This window comes from Triturus cristatus, chromosome 8, assembly GCF_964204655.1.
Source record: "Triturus cristatus chromosome 8, aTriCri1.1, whole genome shotgun sequence".
Taxonomy (NCBI): Eukaryota; Metazoa; Chordata; class Amphibia; order Caudata; family Salamandridae; genus Triturus; species Triturus cristatus.
In genome coordinates, this window is record NC_140591.1 from 1,124,958,033 (window position 1) to 1,124,976,599 (window position 18,567).

General features: G+C 46.5%; 1 protein-coding gene across 12 annotated transcripts in view; it reads right to left on the bottom strand.

The window, feature by feature from the left end:
* Positions 1 to 18,567, bottom strand: part of MAP4K4 (mitogen-activated protein kinase kinase kinase kinase 4) — a 528,397-nt gene that overhangs the window by 137,733 nt on the left and 372,097 nt on the right. For all 12 annotated transcript variants that reach the window (XM_085622755.1, XM_085622753.1, XM_085622748.1 and 9 more), the window contains exon 12: positions 11,891 to 12,101. In XM_085622755.1, coding sequence (XP_085478881.1) covers positions 11,891 to 12,101 — 211 coding nt within the window. The remainder of the gene's footprint in view (positions 1 to 11,890; positions 12,102 to 18,567) is intronic.

An 18,567-nucleotide genomic window follows, 5' to 3' on the forward strand; every position in this document is an offset into this window, starting at 1 on the left:
TGGAAATCGTTTTAGGGGTCATCGGAAGATGAACCATTGGTAGCAGAGCTCCGGATCCACATCGGAAGGTGCAGAAGGAAAGGAACGGATTCCAGTTTATCTAAGGCCACCGTTGCTCACCAAGCCCTGGTCCCACCACAGTCTCTCACTTCATACTAAGGCCCTGGCATCCCACCTACCTATTCCCCTGGGCTCTGCCTTCCAGGAGTTGACATTAAGGCTTCACAGGTATTCAAGAGTGGACACTGCATCTCTTGAGCACTAGGAAAACCTATAGCTAGCCACTCAATATGATGTTGTGCTGGTCGGTCAGAAAAGGTGCTCACCCCTTCCAGGCTGGCGGGCAGCATGTTTAGCGGGACGAGCGATGCTTCTGCTGTCTCGATTTTGAGATGTTCGAATGTTTGCTTGATGGGTGTGGGCGTGTTTCATGCAGGTTTGACTGAGTGAACAGGTCTGTTGCACTAATGTTTGCTTTTTCAAGGAGGGTGTGGAACTTTGCCTCTGCTGGGGACAACATCCCTAACATAATTACTGTCACCCCTGATGAAATGGCAGACCTCACTGACATTTTTCTTTTTTTTTCTATCTGGTTTTATTGATTTTCAATTTATAACACAGACTTGTACACTCTAACACATTGAATGCCCCCAGTGTTCGGGGTAAGCCACAATCCAGGACACTGCGAGAGAGTTACAGAGGACAGGAGTATATTGCAGCTGGTTGCAGGTAAGGATGTCTCAGGCCCACTGGGTACACTCCGTTAATGCGTTCAATCGGGGAGAAAGAAAACAATGCAGGGTTAGCGTTTAAAACTGGAACACCATTTTTGTCCACCCAGCCCGCACTCCTGTGCCACTTAGGTTTGCATTTTAGATAGTAGTGATTCTGTAATTAGTGAGGGATGTGCCTAGTCACAGACAAGGTGCACAAAACTGCGGGTGGCTTCGCGTCGCAGTCCCACCAAGCCAAGCATCAGTCCATTATGCTCAGTGAGCGACCCATCCCCTAGGGTCAGCCCACCCACCTCTGCACTGTGGATGCTTTGCAAATCTGCGAGTATTACGTCCCAGCTAGCGGCCATCGGGAGTCCGAAGTGCTAACGTCTCCTCTCGGTGCAGTGCAATGCTCTGTCCCTGGGCCCATATCAGTAAGAAACGCTGCCACGCTAAGGCACGGGGGCCTCAGAGGGCCTCCATGTCTTAGTGATCAACCTTTAAGCGGTTGCTAGGCTTAGGTCTAGGAAGTGGCATGTAACCTTATGTCTCTTAATCCTGCTATAAAGGTGTAGGATGCAAGCCTCCCATTTAAAAGTGATGACGCATTCTGTGCATCAGGTGAGGGCTGCTGCCATCGTGTTCCAACAGACCCCCCTGACATCATTGTCGACCTGGCATTTTGTTGATGCTCTTGAAATGTTGATGCCCACCGCCGACATAAGGTTTGTCCTGGCACGCAGTAGCTGTAGCCCTTGCACTCTGTTATAGCGATTGGCATCATGGTGTCTACCCTCGACATGACGGTGGTCATTGCAGGCAACCAGCTTTTTATGACCACAACAGCAGAATTGTTGCCACCTGTGAAATTGGGGTCACAGGTTCATTATGCTCTCCATTAACATTATGTGGTTATGGCATAAGGGTGGCCACACCTTGAAATACAATTGGGCTTTGCTTGGCATATAAATGGCCCAGGCTGCCATATTGTGACCACACATGCCAAAACAGCAGCGCTGGCATATTGTGCCTCTTGACATCGTGGAGATCATGGTGCATTATGCCCCCTTGAAGGTGGACAAACTGTGCCCTTCTCTTGCCTCTGGTATCATGGCGACCACCCATGGCATAAACAGGGGCCTGACATAGTGTGCTCCCACCTCGGATAACAGTGACTTTGGCACATAGTGGCAACCCCCGACATATATGGTGGCGGCTACTCCTTCATGGTGGACATTCCTGGCATGCAACTGATGCATGAGCACGTGAGGCAGAATCCGACTGCGTGGCAGTAGCATATGTAAGTGTTTGATAAAAACGACAAGCTGTCATTTCAATGCCAAAGACAAATTTAATGAAACTGAAGGCTAGTAATTGGGAATAAAGTTATTTACTGACAACAAGCTTATGATTACCAAAACATGGTTTCCTCGTGTGTAAAACTGCGTATTTAAGAAACAAAAAGCTTGTATGCGAATAATAAAAAGTGTGTACTAGAGGACTAATAAGCAGCCTGTCTTTGGTGATAAAATGATTGCATTTCCATGATATATGGTAGCTGTTCTTTAAGTGATGACTCGTGCAGAGGTCGGTTCACTAATTGCTGATGTGATTTCATCCGTACCTTGGTAAACATGCGGGAACAGCTAAAACGTCAGGCCTCAGATGAAAAACATTTCATCCTCTAGTCTGATAAAAGCCTTTTATAGTATTACCACTATTGCTGTGTGTGTCCCGCGCCTCTACAGTTGGAGTGATTTGTGATGCTTGCGGTCTGCGTGTAATCCAAGGTCTGGGGTCTGAACCTGTGAGAACAGTTTAATCTTCAGAAGCACTGCTGTCCGAGAGCTGCATCATGTTTTACGTTCCCATCCCATCCAAGTAGATTCATGTTCCCATCCCATCCAAGTAGATTCATGTTCCCATCCCATCCAAGTAGATTCATGTTCCCATCCCATCCAAGTAGATTCATGTTCCCATCCCATCCAAGTAGATTCATGTTCCCATCCCATCCAAGTAGATTCATGTTCCCATCCCATCCAAGTAGATTCATGTTCCCATCCCATCCAAGTAGATTCATGTTCCCATCCCATCCAAGTAGATTCATGTTCCCATCCCATCCAAGTAGATTCATGTTCCCATCCCATCCAAGTAGATTCATGTTCCCATCCCATCCAAGTAGATTCATGTTCCCATCCCATCCAAGTAGATTCATGTTCCCATCCCATCCAAGTAGATTTTCTTTTAGAACACATGACTAAGAAATGAAATGTGTTACTTGGGGTCAAGTCGTTTTACATATGCAGTTTGACTGCCTGTGAACACTTATTATGGAGTTATGCTAAAGAAAAGTGAACTGATTCGCAATAAGTTCTAGTGGGCGTTGCAGTGAATGTTCCCTTTCCCACGCACCAACACCAACCATTGAAGGGCTCGAACTGCCTGGCACATAATGAAAATACTGAAATACTTCACAAGTGCCAATTCAGAAGTGCCTGTAAACCTGTTGATTTTGATGCCAACTTGTATTAAAAGTGTTATTTAAAAAGTGTGCAGTGTAAACAAATTGTGTATAAAAACCCTCGAGTTTGTCGGTGAGACAGAAGATTTCCCTGTTCTGCTAGGGATGCCGTCCACTGCTCTCCCAAATTTGGTGTCCACTTGGGACTTGAAATAATTTCTGATTTTTTTCATTCTCTGTAAATATTTCTATTTAGCGCCTTCATGGCACTGACTCTGTACCGTTTTATTTTTGATTTCTTTAATTGAGCCCTTTAACTGTTCTTTTGATCTAGAGCCCCTTAACTAAATTGATTGCATTTTCTGAATTTTGATACATTGGGAGGTGCCTTAATGTTGGGACACATTGCCTCAGCACCGTCTCCGATCTAGTGAAAGGGGCTATTCTGGTTGAGGTAAAATGTCGGGGCATTCCCACATTATCAATGTGGTACATCTAGTTTGTTTTACTTTGTTTTTTCCCCCATTCCGCAATGCAGCACAACAGAAAGGTAGAGTCAACGTACAGGGGGAAAATAAGTCTTTTAGAAAATGTGCAATGTTGCAAACAGTTAACTATTGTCGTCTGTCCATGTAACAGGATTCTCGCCTGCTTATGTCGAACTTACCAGCAGGGGGCAATGTGGCCACAAAGAAATAAACTGTGTGTAGTCGACAACTACCGAACTCGCATCCTTATCAAGTCTGATGTGAGAAAGAATCTGTGGTGTGCTTTTCTTTGTCTCTTCCACTCTGCTCAAGTCGTCGAGAAGTGAACGCAGTCACCTCACCGTGTGAGGAAAACGACTCGCAAGCCCAAGTAGGAATTAAGTTTGAAGTGGGAGGGAAGATGGCGGAAACAGAAAGCTGCCAAGTCCGGGTCGTCACTATCAATGTTGCAGCAGGTACAAATGCTTTGGGCCCAGGAGCCCACTGAACCCTCATAATTGTATTTTGCTACTGAACTACCAATGTGAGGTGGTCGATTTCCTTTGGGTTGCAGTAGGGCTCACGGCACCCCTTGCTATGCCACTCTGCCTAGCACACATCCACATTGACTGCAATCTTTTTATTGTCTTTGCATAGATAAGACAAAATCGATCTATATAGCTATATATATTTTTGAAGGCATTTTGGATCCACCTCGGTTTTGCTCAGCACCTCTCGAGCCGAAGTGCGAGGATGTCCAACTGTTCACGGGCCATGGCCATCTGAAGCGAAAGTCCAGCGCCTCGGGAGCTCGGGGTAGGTATACACCTTCAGAGAGCTTTGGAAACCTTGGATTCGAGAGCGCGTCTCGGTGACACGTTCTAGGCCCGGAGCCAGCGCAGGCCCGGGCCGCGTTCCTTCATTGTCCTTGCGTTATTTAAAAAAACAGAGCCAAGACCCGGGAGTTGAGTTCATGATAACACACTCCAGACGAAGAGGGAGGGGGGGCCGGGTACGGCAGGTGCCCCGAGGGGGGAGAGGGGAGGGGACGGGGGACACCGTACAGCAAGGAACGTCTGGCTGCGCGACCCGGCTCGACAACATCTGCACGCTCTTGGCCGGCAGCCACGCTCCTGGCCGGCAGCATGTTCTCATCGAGGCGCCAGGCCAAAAACCAGGGTTGCCAGAGCCAAAATCTATGTGACGGGCAACCGTGTCGGAAGAAGTACATACTTTCCACTCCAGGTTTTTTTTTTTTCCTAGCCTCCGTGAGATTGACACGAAAAAAAAAGAATTTTTGTCCGACGACGGGCAGCTGTTGCCCACGGACCCTTTGTGTACCCGCAATGTGAGCTGAGCAAAAACATTGGCAGGTGGTAAGGTAAAGCTCGCGATCGGTGATGCTACAGAGGACTGTTGTCATTGGGCGTTTGATGTAATTACACGCTCAGTTCCCTACATCGGGCCCTCGCACAACCCCAGCTCCTCGACGCAAGGTCGACACCAAAGAAATAACAGACTGATCTCTTGTACCTGCACTCAATTTTCGATTGCGCAATGGGAAGCAAGTAGTGGCAAAGCTAACGGATCTAGCCTTGGCAAGCCTGCGTTTTTTAGATATATTTTATTGCAAACATATGAAACGGGCCTAACAAGTTTTAAAGTAGTAAAACGTCAAAATACCGCAGTCTATATGCGGCATGGAAAGGAGTGCAAAAAAGTACAATTAAATAGGAAATGGAACATTTAATGAAAGCAGACCCTTGCATGAAACTAGACCACTGCCGAGATCGATATGAAATTCAGTCCCTCATAGTAGAGAGTCAATGGCCGAAGCAGGTGGGCCCACTGTTATCCATGCGAAGGTGGACGGAAGCTAAACGTGAAAGACAGTTGCTCAGGTCAATATATTAAAAGAGTTGACGGAAAGCCCATACACATGCAGATGCTACGGACCGAATAGACTATTGACTGCGATGAGTGTGGGGTGGGCCAAGACTCGGGAGGTGAAGCCTTCAGCGAGTCACGTGCCTCTCGGTGGAACTGTATTAATATCTTTTATTTATTCCAGAATTTACAAGGAGAATATGAGGCTGGCAAATACCTAAAGAAGAGTCCATGCCAGACCTAAACAGTGTTGGCATCTTTGGAATGCCTTCAGAAGCATCCACAGTGGCAGCACCATTGTATCACTGCAATACTGGCCAGATCTCCATATTTCACCGCGATGCAGCACCTTCTCTCACGACTGATACGACTTGTTCACACGACCGTTAAGGAAAGGTGGCACGAGGACTGGCCAGAGAGAGAGAGATATTAGTGCACATGTAAGAGCTGCATCTAAAGTTTAATAACTCATAATAAAAAATAAAAAAAAAGTCCACCCTCAAAGCTGCAGTGCAATGATCAAATTGAGTAATTGTTGATTAAGGCATACTTTTTAACTTGTGTTGATTTTACGTTAGTACCTCAAAAAACAAAAACCTCTTTATAGGTTTTCTATCCGAGAGATCCAGATGTGCAGACACATTAAATATGCAGTATCGTTATCATCTATTAGTTTCTTTTTCCTGTGCAGGGTTATATGGTGACTGTCACATAATACAGGGGAGGAGCGGGAGAGCTGGCCACAAGAGGGTGAATTGGTTCCAGTCCAGGGAGGACCTGGCTTTGCAGTTCGGGCTGGACTGTTCCCATGAGGCACAGGGTCAAGACTGATTTGCATATGGCTGGGTTCAAACTGGAATGGCATGGTGAGCAAAAAAACGATGGATTTAGGCCCAGATCTCTGTACTGGGGTGAATGTATGACATTGTTCTGCATTCTGTCCATCAACTGTTGTTTCTGCATTTGTCACCCTGAGTGGGAAGGATATGCCCTTGGCTACACTCACCACCACTAGTCTCGTCGGGGATGTTACGCAGCTTCAAGCATACTGACCTCAAGCTGGACGACTATGAGGGCCGCCTGCGACGCAACAACCTCCGCATCCTGGGTGTTCCGGAAAAATCGGAGGGGCAATCCCCTGATCTCTCTGTCGAAGACCTTATTCTTAAACATCTCCAGCCCAAAGGCCTCAGCAAATTCTTCATCATCGAACGCGCCCACAGGGTCCAGGGCAGCCATCCCAAACCGGGCGCTCCCCCGTGGCCCATGCTCGCTAGGGTCTTAAACTACCGTGACAGACGATATCATCCAGAACTCCAGGGCGGGGGCACCCCTCTGGTACGAAAACGCAGAAATTTCTTTTTTTCCGGACTTCAAGCAGAGGGTACAATGGCAGAGGAGGTCGTTCCTATCAGTGAAACGCGACCTCAGAGGGCGGGGTCTGAAATACTCAATGTTGTTCCCGGCGCGTCTTCGGATTGAAGTGGAGGGGAGAGCGTGGTTCTTCAAACATCCTGAAGTCGCGGCAGAATGGATCGAACGCCGCGGAATGAGGAGCCCAAACGATCATGGCGGCAGAGAGAGTGCGGACAGTCGACCAGCCTTAGACGGTGACCTGTTTGGTAGCGGAATTTGAACAGAGTAAACGGGGCCTGTCATGCGGGTTTCTTATTTCATATCATTGGGGATCATGGACTCAACTGGACCTGGGGTAATTACTTTCATAGGGTTGTACATCTGACCTGATTGGGGACGGAAGTGGAGCGATTCAATTTCCCCCCTTTTTCTCTTTTCTATCTTAAACTTTTTCTAGGGGCAACAGGCACTCTGCAAGTTTGATGGGCAGTTCAAGGCCCAGATTGCAGGGCAGCGGGGTGGGAGGTTGTTGGGAGGGGGTGTTTTGTTATGTTTTTGTGGCATTTATTGCATCAGCGACTTCTATTTCAATTTTAGTAGGGAAAGTAGAAAACACTTACTGTACTTTACGTAAAGGATATGGAGAATTTTGTACTTTACTATGGCAACATGTTGGGACGGTGGGATTAAATTGCTAAGCTGGAATGTCAACGGGCTGGGGGACAAGATAAAACGTAGTGCGGTCCTCCAATATATAAAGCACCAGGCCCCTGACTTTATCCTACTTCAGGAAACTCCTCTTATTGGTAATGCATGCAAGGCACTGCACAGAGGGAGTTATGTAATGTTGGCTCATGCAGGGTTCACCACGGGCTCCCGCGGGGTAGGTATTATGATGAAGTCCTTCCCCCTTGTAGTGCAGGAGACCTGGACGGACGACAGGGGGCGGTATATTGGGGTCTCGGGCACTTGGGAGGGACACCCAATTACACTTGTCTGTTTATGTGCCCCCGGGACTCCAAGCCGTCACCTTTAGGGACTTAGGAACACTGCTATTGGACATCCCAGAGGGTCTGTTATTATTGGGAGGAGACTTAAATTCAGTTGTTTTGGGTACACTAGACAGTCATCCCCCTCATGAGGTTGTTCACTCAGCTGGCTGGCTACCCGACTTCCTCGAGACTATGGGGTTGGTGGACAGTTGGCGGGCCTTTCACTCAAACACACTGCAGTACACCTTCCATTCCGGGGCACACGGGAGCCTATCCCGGTTGATTACTTTTTGATTTGATCCCGCATTTCAAATTGCCCAGGTTCAGGAGGTTAAACACCTCGCTAGAGGCATTTCTGATCATTCGCCGGTTTGGCTTCACGTGGCTCTTAATTACAAACAAGTGGGACGAGTGGCCCCAATTAACCCATGGTACCTTCGGGATCCCCATATCCGTAAGGAACTCCTTGTGGCCATAGACAACTATTTTATTGATAATGAGGGCTCAGTAGAATCCCCGCAGGCACTATGGGAGGCCTTCAAGACGGTGATTCGGGGTCAGGCCCTCTCTATGATCTCGAGGAAGAAGGAGCGCCGGAAGGAAATTGAGGCCATGGAGGCAGAGGTTAGCCAGTTAGAATCTGACTTGGAATCAGATGTCACACCCGACAGACTCCACCATCTCAAGCTCAAACAGCAGGACTATAGGGCGTTGGCGACTGACAGGCTAAAGCCCTGGGGAGCGCAGCACAGGGACGGTTGTATGAGGTGGGTGACAAAGCCGGGAAACTACTAGCATGGCTGGATAAGAAGGATTGGGCAAGCAGACTAGTGCCAGAGCTCCATGGGCGAGAGAGTAGGTCCCTTACGGATCCACAAGACATCGTGGACCGGTTTGCGGCCCATTTTGACACAGTCTGCTCTTCAGCTGCTCCCTATTCTAAGGGAGACTCCCACCAAATGTTAGCTGACATAGCACTGCCCAGGCTGTCGGTGGACGACCATGATTTCTTGGATAGTAACATATCCAACGACGAAATTGCAACAGCAATCAGATCACTTACATCGGGCATGGACTCTGGCCCTAATGGGTTGCCGATAGAACTTTACAAACTCAAACCAGATAGATTGGCCCCATACTTAAAGGCTATGTACGAAGACTCTAGGAATGTAGGGTTTCTGTCCCTAGACCAGGAGGACGGCCACCATTGTCACAATTCATAAGGAGGGGAAACCTAAAACTGATTGCAGATCATACAGGCCGATTTCCTTATTGAACGCAGAGCTCAAGATTCTGGCTAAACTCTTGGCCAACCGACTTCTAACGGTGGTCGAGACCCTAGTTCATCCGGACCAGTCTGGTTTTATTCCTCATCGTAACACTGCGCTTAACTTGCGCAGGGTACATGGCGCGTTGGGCAGAGCAGCCTCTATCCTGGAACCGGCTGTCATAGTCTCCCTAGATGCCGCTATGGCATTTGACACCATTGAATGGCCATATTTGTGGGCAGTGTTGGAGAAAATGGGATTTGGCCCGAAATATATACAATGGGTGCAACTATTATATTCTAAGCCTTTAGCCCAAGTGGGGGTTAACAATAATAAAATAAAAAAAAATAAAAAATCGCCCGCCTTTGTGTTAGGTAGGGGGACCCGGCAGGGATGTCCACTATCCCCCCTTCTGTTTGCCTTGGCATTGGAGCCATTGGCAGCCTGGATACGCAGAGACCCGATGATTCGGAGCATGCGCTGGTCTCCGGACTGGGAGGATTGTATCTCCCTTTACGCGGATGATATCCTGCTTTATTTGACCTATCCGAGGCGGTCCTGGATTGTGGTCTTAGATATCCTTACGATCTTCGGCAGATATTCCGGATATTCTATCAACTGGAGTAAATCCCTGTTTGTAATGGCAGGAGAGCCGCCGACCCCACAGCGGGGGTGTCCCATACAGATATGCACAGAAGGCTTTAAGTATCTGGGAATCTTTCTTTCCCTGGACCCCTCCCTCCGCTATACCCATAACCTACACCCCCCCCCCTGCTTCGGCTGCGTAAAGACATTGATAGATGGAAATTGCTCCCCCTTTCCCTGCTGGGGAAGGCGGCCCTTTTTGAAATGATGTCTCTACCCTGGTTTTTGTATGTCCTGCAGAATTCTTTAGACCCGATACCTGCATCCTATTTCAGAGAAGTGGAAGGCCTCCAGCGAGACCGGTTATGGAATGGCAAGCAGCACATTGCTCTCCGTGAGCTTTCCCTGAATTGGTACGATAGGGGCATCAGTCTTCCTAACATTAAAATGTACTATTGGGCAGCCCACTTGTCCTCCATCAACCACTGCACCTATGCCCAACCTGTGGATCCGGGTTACAGAATGGATAGATGGCTCCTCTCTGGGGGGAACTTCAACAGAGCCCTCTACTCCAAACCCCGGCATTTTACATTTCCGGGCCCCACCAAAAATGCTGTACATGTCTGGCACACTGTCACTAAACGCCTTGGTTGGGGGCACAGGCTTACACTCGCAACACCATTATGGGACTCTGAACAGCTGGGTAGTTTGTGGAGGAGTAAAGGGTTTGACAAGTGGGATCTTATAGGCATTTCCCATATAGGTGATCTGTGGGAAAAGTCAAACATTAAATCATTTGCCACATTGCAACAGCAATTCGAATTAGCCGACTCTGAACTCTTCCGCTATACACAGGTTAGGCACGCCTTATGCACTCATCTGAAACATGGGGCCACACCACCTGAATCCACCCCGCTAGAAGATAGAGTATTAGACGGTCATATCCTTGATAGCACCATTTCTTTGATATATAAAAAGCTAATCAACAACATGCCGGATCCTCTTCAAGCCCTGCGAGAGAAATGGTCTAAAGACGGCATAGAAATGGATGATGAGGCGAGGCAGGAGGCTGTCTCCTCGCCCAGAGTAGTGGCAATATCAGCTCGGCTCAGACTCGTCCAGCTAAAACTCCTCCACAGGGTATATGTGACAGGGCCCCAACTGGTGCGGATGGGGAGGGCAGCTGGGGGGGATTGTAGACGAGGGTGTGGTCAGTTGGGTACTTTTATACACAATTTGGGAATGCGACCTGATCCAACCCTATTTGCGTAACATTCATGACATTATTAACACTGTCTTATCAGTACGTCTTCGTATGGAAGCCCGCAGGTGCTTATTAAATATCTGGGAGCCAACAGATTTGAATGCCTGCTTGGCACAGTGTGTCACTTTGGGACTTATGCTCGCCAAGAGAAATATTGCCCAGCGATGGGGAGCGCCGCTCCCTCCTACTGTGGGAGATTGGGAGAAGGACTTGAATTGGGCAATGCGTCGTGAAAAAACGGTGTATGTAGCCCGTGGATGTCCCAAGAAATGGACTCGTGTTTAGTGCTTGTGGAATTCCTATCGGGGGGGATACATGTCAACCACCCCTAGTCTTTGGCAACGAAGATTCCCCCTCACCCTAGACCTTCCAAAGTATATTATGCACTATGTATATTGCCTATTGTTCCAGTGAAGCCTGATGTACTACTTCCTTCTCAATGTGATTGAAATGCGGATGTTTATCAATAAAGAGTTTTACACAAAAAAAAAATGGTATACAACATGCCTAGAGTAAATTACCAACGGTTTAATTACATTCAATCTGAGTTGGTTGCTTTTGGCAATTAGAAAACTGTTGAGCATATTATACATACATACATACAGGTATGAGCATCACATGTACATTTTCCTGTTATCATACCAGTTTTAAAATGCTCGGTTATAACTGGGTTTGATATCATTCGCCAGGTGCTCTGTTAAAACCATGACCAATAAATGTTGCTTTGTGTCTTATATGAAGAAAATGTAAGATTAAATCAAAGTAGAATTTTTTTTCTTTGCTCTCAAGAGTCAGGCAAACCACCTCAGTGGACCACCATTTTTCCTCTAGCTACCACCATGTTTACTCCCAAGAATCCAACACAATGTTTCTACCACATGTGCAGGTACCTACCTCTTCGAGTCTTCTTCTTTGCTCTTTCTGCTGCTCGATTCGCTTCTGCCGCTCCGCAAGGAGCTGCCGCTTGTACTCTTCCTGCTCGCGGAGCTGCTGCTCCTGCAACAGTTGCTGTCTCCGCAGGGCTTCCGAGCGCTCCTTATTTTCCTGCTGTAGTCTTAGGAAATCCCGACGAAGAGTAGACTCTCCAGGCACATTGACAATAGAACTGCAAACACACATATTCATATATTAATTGGAGTGGACTGTGCAAGCCGGTTAAAACAGTGGGAAGCACTTCTAGAAAGGTTTTAATAAATATACAATAGTAGTATCTACTTCATCCAACTATGAAACAGTCCATTGGCAATCACACAAAAAAATGGCACAGATTAAGTACGTAAAACCACTTGTGAAGACAACATTAAGAACATTTCCAGAGTTGACGCTGTCCAATGGCTCTTTAAAAGGCGTGGAATGAGTGCAGTGAGAACTAGTGACTTGATTGCAGTATGAAAATTCCCTTTACGCCCTTCAGTGAACATCAAACCTGCTGGGGTGGGTTAGGATAGATCAGACTCTCTATTCATTCAGTCCTTGCCAACAATGATGCCTTTTTGCATTTTGTAAGATTTTTTGTTGATTTTTTTTATAAGAACACAAGCATGGTGAAAAGCCACTAGATCACTGCACATGTTGCACGGCTATAAATCAATACATACCACAGAATAAAACAATGTAACAAATGAAGGGTAATATGGAAACATTTTTGAGATAAAACTTATTTCAGAGTCCTTAAAAAAGAGGGCTAATCTAGACAGAAGTTCAGAACATGAAAGGGGAGTTCCTACTCAGATATAATCCAGAGACATTGGCTTTCAATATTGTTATCAGATGATCAAATAATTGGAGAGTACCAATATATATAAATAAAAGAAGAGACTTCAAGGAGGATGCTAGATTACTCGTGAAGAACACAAATATTTTAAAAAAAATTTTTAATTGGTGTCTGAACTCGAAAAATGCAAGTTGCTTGGAAACACTTGGACCTTGAGAATGAATCACTGTGACATAGGACAAATAGGTTACCAGATATGGAAGGCTTTAGAGTCAAGGCAGCTACCTCACTGGTCTGATTTTCAAGGAAAACCAATGAATCACAGGCCTAGTCATGTTTAGTCATTCACTCCCAACAATGGCAAAAAGGGTGCTTATTCATTCAACTCAACCACTCGCTTGAGGGGCTGACGCGGAGCACCTAAAACTATCCCATTCTATTTGCAAGGACATTTTGCAACTCCCACTGAATCACTTGCGTGCTCCCCCCAGAGAGGTGGTGAGCTATTATCAATTTAGCAGAAATGCTCCTGTTACAGCAGCCCCTCAGCTGGGTTGCTAATGGTTGGTCCTGTTCTATAATGGAACAAACTCGCTAAAACTAGCTCACAATTGTATAGAATGTGCCTAGAGTAATTACCAAAGGTTTAAATGAAGTCAAGCATTTCATGTGTCACTTTTTCGGCAAGTAGTAAACTGTTGAGCATATGATACATACAAGAATGAGCATTACATTTACATTTTCCGGTGTTATTACAACAGTTTTAAATTGTTCTGTTATAACTGAGTTTGATATCGGTCACCAGGCGCTCTCCGGCTCTGTGATAAACCGTGAACTAAACAAACGACTGTACCCCTTATGTGATTCTACTCGAGAACGTCCCTCCCGTAGCTCCCAGTACATCAGAGGCTGGACTTTCCCTGAAGCGCAAAGTGGCATAATTGGCAAAATTAAGACTGGCAGAAGAGATGATGTTTATAATGAATTTGTTTTAGCCCAGAAGGCTGGGAGGGTTCGCTCTATGCCAAAAACCTCTAACTTACTTTAGTCACTCTGCATATGGGGAGCCATTAAATTGTCTAATCTTGAAAATAATTAGGTTTAACTAGTGACAGGAAACTGGGATCAGTGTCATGTAAAAAAAAAATTAATGTTAATCAAAGGTGTAGTACTATTGACTTTTAGTTTCCTAGGACCTTGCTCCAAAATGATAAAGTGATATGCAAGTATACTAATATTATAATCCACTGGTCATTTCTCTGAATCTAAACTTGAAAGATGACTGCCTCCAGAAAAAAAGGATGGGCCAATTGGGCACACAAAGAATAAGAGCATGAGGATAAAGTGGAACAAGATAGACCCGCACCCTTTCCTACACAAAGTTATAAAAAATAACCAAGCAGCCTTCTATACTTGCCACTCATCCCTGGTAACACCATGCACCACTTTGAAAGATTATGATGTAATTTGTACTTCAATATCCAAAATGCTAGTTGTCAAATCTGCTCCTTCAAAGCAAAATCGCGAAGGTGGTTTAACTCCGCTTGTTCCGCAGTCCATAAGCAGTTAAAACATGGCTTACAAACCAAACCTAGAGATAAACTGAGAGTATCTAATGCAAGGCGATTGCGTAAATTTGTCCTAGCAGAACATAAAGATGTAACGCCTGGGACATCTCCTAGAATCAGGAAAAACCAAGGATAACTACAGATTTTGGGAAGTAATAAATCGCCCCTTATTCTCTGATAATCGTCCTTAATAAAGCCAAGCTGTGGTTGAAGGACAAGTTACTTGCCTTCAATAATGCCTTATCTGGTAGAGACAGGATTTAGAGGCAGATTCCTTATCTCAGAATCACAGGTGCCAGACTGGATCCGGACATTTTCCCAGCAGTATCTCTGTGCATCAGCAGAGGGCGCTGAGTGACTCCGTAGCGAGGTTGTCTAGATGTATCAAAGGAGTCCATATAAGCCCTCCCCCGACACGGAATGTCAGTTTCTTTTGTGACCATTTTTCCGCTCACAACGCAGAGCCACCTAGAGAAACAGCCTGTGGAAACTGTGTGCCAAAAAGGGGAAAATCTTGTATCAACAAATACAGAATGAAATAACAGAAGTAAACTGCAAGGAGGGAATCTAGGAGCCAACAGAGCCCTCAGTTCGGAGAGCAGGGAGAATCGATAAGGAATCTGCGGCTAGATCCTGTCTCTACCAGATAATGTGTTACCAAAGATAAGAAACTTATCCATCTGATAGAGACATATGGTCGCAGATTCCTTATCTTAGAATCAGATACCCAAGCAATACCATCCTTGGAGGGGGGCTGCGAACTGACACCAAAGAACCCCAAAAGGAGAAGCTGGTCAAAAAGATAGAAAGGGACTAGACTATCCGAAAATGATAGGTGAAGCAAGATGCTCACTGAGAGGACTGATTTTCAAGAAGGACTATGGGGGCCCATAGGGAGTAGACAAGACCGTAAGAACACTGTATAGAACCAGGAGAAAAGGGAGCCCAAAAGGGAATGCAAACTAAGATTGGGGAATGCAAAGGGACCAAGGACAAAAGTCCACAGAGTCCAGGCCAAAAACAAATGGAAGGAGCACACATAGCGTGCTAAGGCGCAGCGACACATACAACGAATAAGAAGCACCGACTGATCATCGAGGAAACTATCCTGAGAAACAGATTCCGATAAAATAGACATCCAATGATAAAATGATAGAGAAAAGAGAAAGAAAGAAAACAATGAATGCTGAAGAGCATCGCTAGGAAACAACAAGAACGCTAAAAGACACCGCTCTTACATTGAGAATCTTGAAGGCATCCTTTGAAAGAATGTAACAGACGCTCACTGAAGAGAAGGAAGGAAACAAACAAGTGCAACCACGAAGGCTAAACCAGGTCATCACGACGGGCGTAGGTAAAATGCAGTGACATACACTGTACAGAAGGCCAGATGACCATATGTGCACAACACCCACATATCAGAAGTAAAAGACATCTACAACAGATCCAGTCAAGAGATAGGTATATACATGCATAGATAGTCATCCAAGAGAGATGTATAGAAGGATAAATATGCATAGAAAAAAACGAAATTCCCATAGAGACACGTCTACACTCCACCAAAGGTAACCCACTAACTTTGCCAGTGAGCAGGAGGACGAGAAGTGGAGGACGAAGGGCACTGCAAGAACAGAGGTAATCAAGGGAGGACAGAGATAATATGTCTTACCATCGTAATGAAGTTACAACAGAAATTGAGATGGAGACAGAAAGACAACGCTAGAAAACAGCAACACGATGCCACTTAATAGTAGGAAGTGGATGGCATTGCCCACTATAGGAAAACATGGACAACCATCCAAGAACCAACGCCACCAACTGAGGAAGGATGCCAGCAGGAAGCAGCAGAAAAAGCAAAGTATCAAGGCATGTGGAAAGTCCACCATGAAGGAAAAGAAAAAGAAGATTGTTAAGGGCTGACTGAAATGAAGGGCAACAGATAGTTGATTCTGACAATAACACATTGTCCAATTTACGGAAGCTGGAGGTACAGGTAAAAAACCTGACTAAAGCTTCATGACACGTGAGAAAAGATAGGGTAGACCCCAAGAATTAAGTAATGACATACCCCCACCAAGAAGGGAAGGTGAAATGTGAAATCTGCCATAGAAAAAGGGGGGGACACAGTGAAGGTGGGAGTGGAAGGAGTAAATACAGGGGAAAAAAACTAAACCCAGCCTCCTGTGAAAGAAGGATACCAGTCAAGGATCCAAACAAGCAAGGGGCACGGTGTCCCAGGTAAGGGGGACAGAAAAGAAAAGCAGACAAAAGTAACCCCACAATTGCGATGGCAGATATGTATAAAACAGGCACAAGCCTGCTGGTGGCGAACAATCACCGGAGCACAACAAGGCCGGAATTGTCGAACCCAGGCTGAACCAATAGGAACATAAAATGAGAATCCATGTGTTCCAGAGAGTAAAACAAAGAAAAGGGCCACTGGTAATTAAAGCGAATTAGGCCAAAGAGGTTGCCTGCCTGCTGCACCAGCATAGCCCATATGGGCATAAGGGCAGAGAAAAAAGGATGGTGTAGTCCCTATAAGGGGTACAAAGTCCATAAGTAGCTCACAAAAATGCATCCAAGGTATACAACTAAGGTCCCCGAAAATGGGGACAATGCTATAGTGAAACCGCACAACAAACAAAATACCTGCCACAGAATAAGTACTCTTGTAGGAAAATTCATGTGGCAAAGAAGCCAAAGAACAGACTCCCAGGAGACAGTAAAGTAAGAGAAGTTCCAACAGGCTGGAAACGAACCCTGTCACTGACAGCATAAACTAGACTAAAAGTACCTGCTGAAAGTAGGAACACCACACCGGGTGGATCCCTGAAGTCAAGACTCAGTACCACCATGACTATCCCTGAACCAGCATAAAGCCGAGTCTGCGTGTGCACCACAAAGAGGTGCCATCAAAAGGCATATTGATCAGCGCAGTTCGGACAGCCTCCGAAAACCTGGAAGTACGCAATCATGCACGTCGACAGAACAGTGGAAGAGACGATAGCCCGACCAACAGAATTAGTAGTATCCATACCACAGCAGAAGTTAAGTGTGGCAGCTTGTTGCCCATCTTGTACCAGGGGAACAAGAGCAGTCAAGGCTTTCACCGGAAGTGACGGCAAGAGGCTCCACAGAGTCCCACAAGGCGTGGGAGAAGGGAGCAAGCACACTAGAAGTGTTCGGAGAGCACAGAGCAGCACTAGAACAAGAACAAATACGCCTACCACAAGTGTCAAAATTCCTGACCTCCCTTTTCAGAGGGACAGGGGGAAGAAAATAAATATTCTGCGAGACAAAAACTGCCTGAACCACAAAACATTTAGTAGAAGGGGACGCCTCGACATCGGAAGGAGCATCGATCGTCGTCAACGGGACCACGTTCGGAGCCAGCAGACACTGCGAGTCGGCAGACCAGAAGCAGGAGTCAAAGGTGGGAGCCGTGATGGGCTGTGCACCGGCGCCGCTGAGGTGTCAAGAGAGTCAGACCTAAAGACGAGGGATAAACCCGCCAGCAGAGTCACAGGCACGACCTCATTGCCCTTCCGTGGGGCTCGAGGGTGCTCTAGAAGGAGGTGACGAGCCAAGAACAGAAAGAAGAGATTGAGAATATGGTCTTATTTTTTGGGTCAAAGTCGCCTCCGCCCCAGGATAGGTGGTGCGGACTCCTGCCTTGGCACTTCAACAGAAGAATAGGCACCAGTGGTTGGCAACAAAGGCGCTGCAACTTCGACTGCCGGCACTTACCTCCAGATGTTGAAGGAGAATGACACCCGCGGGAACGGCTTCTAGAACAGATGTGCGGTCGGTCCCTAGAATGCTTAGGAGACCGAGGACGATAGGAAGACGTCATACTGTGACATCCGCGCCGCCACAAGCTTCATGCAATGTTCCCTGCGCGTTTTGGTCGGGGCTGTTGACAAGAGGGGCACTCGGAGTCGTGGTGTTCCCCCAGACACTACATGCAAACCAAGTGAGGATCCGTGGTGGACATTTGTCGACCACAGGATTCACAAGGCTAGAACCACGGGGACAGTGAAGAAAAGGCACACTGTTCAGTCAATGAAAAACGTCAAGTAGGCCAAAGACGGCTAGAGGAACTGCAGTGCAGACCCACATGTTGGCACGGAAAAGAAGGAACGGATGTCGGGGAAGGGCTTATATGGACTCAGTTGGCATTACAAGCAGGAGACGATGTTGTTACGATGTCGCTAGCCACCCTCTGCCAATGCGCAGAGGTACTTCTGGGAAAATTTCCAGATCCAGGCTGGCGACTGAGGAGGATT